Here is a 1,901-nt window from a genome sequence, read left to right as displayed (position 1 = left end):
AACAAATTTCCTCGGAGAAGCGTGTTTTCCCCCAATATTATCGTGTTTCGAAAAAAAATAAGCGAAAAGAACCTGTTTTTTCTCTGGTGGTTTCTTTGTTTCTTTTGCAACCGCTCACATCTCTAGGTAGGCCAAGCTCAATTGGGAGCCAAAGAGCAAGATCTCCAATCTACCAGCCCGTTTATGCGAAAATTTGGACCTAGACCAAATTTGACCTTTGATCCGTCTAACGGGGGAGCGAGAGAAATGAGAGGGGGAGAGATAGAATCGTGTTTTGGGAAAGAGGAAGTCCCTTCCGTTTGGACCAACACCACCTAGGTGGTGTTGTTTGGACCCGCCATGCCGGAAGGGCGGGACGGAACGAGCCACAATGATAAGAAAACAGGCTTGAGTCTTTTCAGGTTTAATGTCAAGCAGAAATATGGGAACTCTTATGAACATAGGCAACGGCTCGCACTCTCAGGTCTTGTCAGACCCGTCCAAGATAAAGAACGAGCACGTTATAGATTGGCGAAACCCTCTCGCGACCGTATCGGTCTGACCGCCAACCATCTCGTGTCAGCGATTATCGCGAGGCAAACACTTCACTTCTAGCTAGAGAGTGCAAACGGACGCCAATAAAATCCTTTGGCGACATTGAAGAGCGGCGAAGATTTCGAACCGTACAACACCCGAAACTTCCATGATGGATGCTACAGGGTTCCGGCATGGATGTCTGCTTTTTGGTGCGTGCTTAATTGTCCTTCAACTGTGTAGCCCGGCTTTGGGAATGATCATCAATTTGACTTTATACTACGAAGGTCTCTGCCCTGATTCCCGCGACTTCATTCTGGACCAGCTGTTTCCACGTACACTAAATTGGAACGGGACATGGACCTGGACTTGGTACCGTTCGGCAACGCCGACATGAAAGTCAGCAACGGCACGGTAACGTTTCGCTGCCAGCATGGACCGGATGAGTGCTACGTCAACAAGGTGCAAACCTGCGGCGTCAAGTATGTGCATCCTACAAGAAAGCTCCTCGCCTTGATAGCGTGCATGTTCAGCCAGGACGAGCCAGCCAAAGCAGGCCAGTTGTGTGCGCAGAAGGTGGGCACCGACTGGGGAGTTCTGGATCGATGCAGTACTGGACCAGAAGGTACGCAACTCCTCTACGAGATGGGCAAGAGGACGCGCGGACACAAGCCGGACATCGAGTACGTGCCATATGTCGAGATCAACGGCTTCCACAATGAAACTCTCGAACATCTGGTCGAGCACGACCTCTTTCGCTTCACCTGTGACCTTCTAGGGCCGCAAGCGCCGAAGGTATGCAAAAAAAAGGCCCCTGGTGGTCACTGTTTTAGGAACAGCCCGTCTTACTTGAGTGGCGATGGTATCCCCGATCGCGTCCCTACGCCAATCTGAAATTATGTAATGCTGTATTTACCCAGGAGGACCAGAATAAAAAAAATTACAAAGCAACTTTTTCGTTGCGGGTTTTACTGCCATTTTGTGTGCTAGAGCTTTCTTGAGAATTTGTGAAACGGTGTGGAGTTAAAAGGCATTTCTATCAGTGGGAACACCAACCTCCGAGATGAAAAGTAACAGCAGTGTAAGAGAAAGCGGTAAATCTGGATGCGTTACAGCGGAAGCAACAAGGACGTTTTTTAAGTCCGATTTATAGAGTTCGTGCCATCGTAGTTTGGCGTAAAAAGTTATGAACGACCGCGGAGCTCTTTTATGTGAACACATTTCCCAAAAGCGGTGGTGAGAACTGGGTATACATTGTGAAGTTGTTACCATTCGTCGGTATGAAAGCCAATTTCTGCACCACATAATTTCTGTTAGTGCCGGATGCTCTACGGTATTACCTAAACAAAGTTTTGGGTACAATGAGACCGTGGCGGCTAAGTTCAGTG

At 48.4% G+C, this 1,901-nt stretch overlaps 1 protein-coding gene across 1 annotated transcript; it reads left to right on the top strand.

Moving 5' to 3' along the window:
* Nucleotides 1–548: 548 nt before the first annotated feature.
* LOC144174989 (gamma-interferon-inducible lysosomal thiol reductase-like) lies at nt 549–1,464 on the top strand. The gene has a single exon (XM_077703996.1). The coding sequence runs from the start codon at nt 871–873 to the stop codon at nt 1,405–1,407; it is 537 nt and encodes a 178-aa protein (XP_077560122.1). The 5' UTR covers nt 549–870; the 3' UTR covers nt 1,408–1,464.
* Nucleotides 1,465–1,901: the final 437 nt, after the last annotated feature.

This window comes from Haemaphysalis longicornis, unplaced genomic scaffold, assembly GCF_048455015.1.
Source record: "Haemaphysalis longicornis isolate Haplotype H1 unplaced genomic scaffold, Haemaphysalis longicornis Haplotype H1 scaffold_3, whole genome shotgun sequence".
Taxonomy (NCBI): Eukaryota; Metazoa; Arthropoda; class Arachnida; order Ixodida; family Ixodidae; genus Haemaphysalis; species Haemaphysalis longicornis.
The sequence above is the reverse complement of the archived record's forward strand: the minus strand, read 5'-3'. Positions and strand labels throughout refer to the sequence as shown.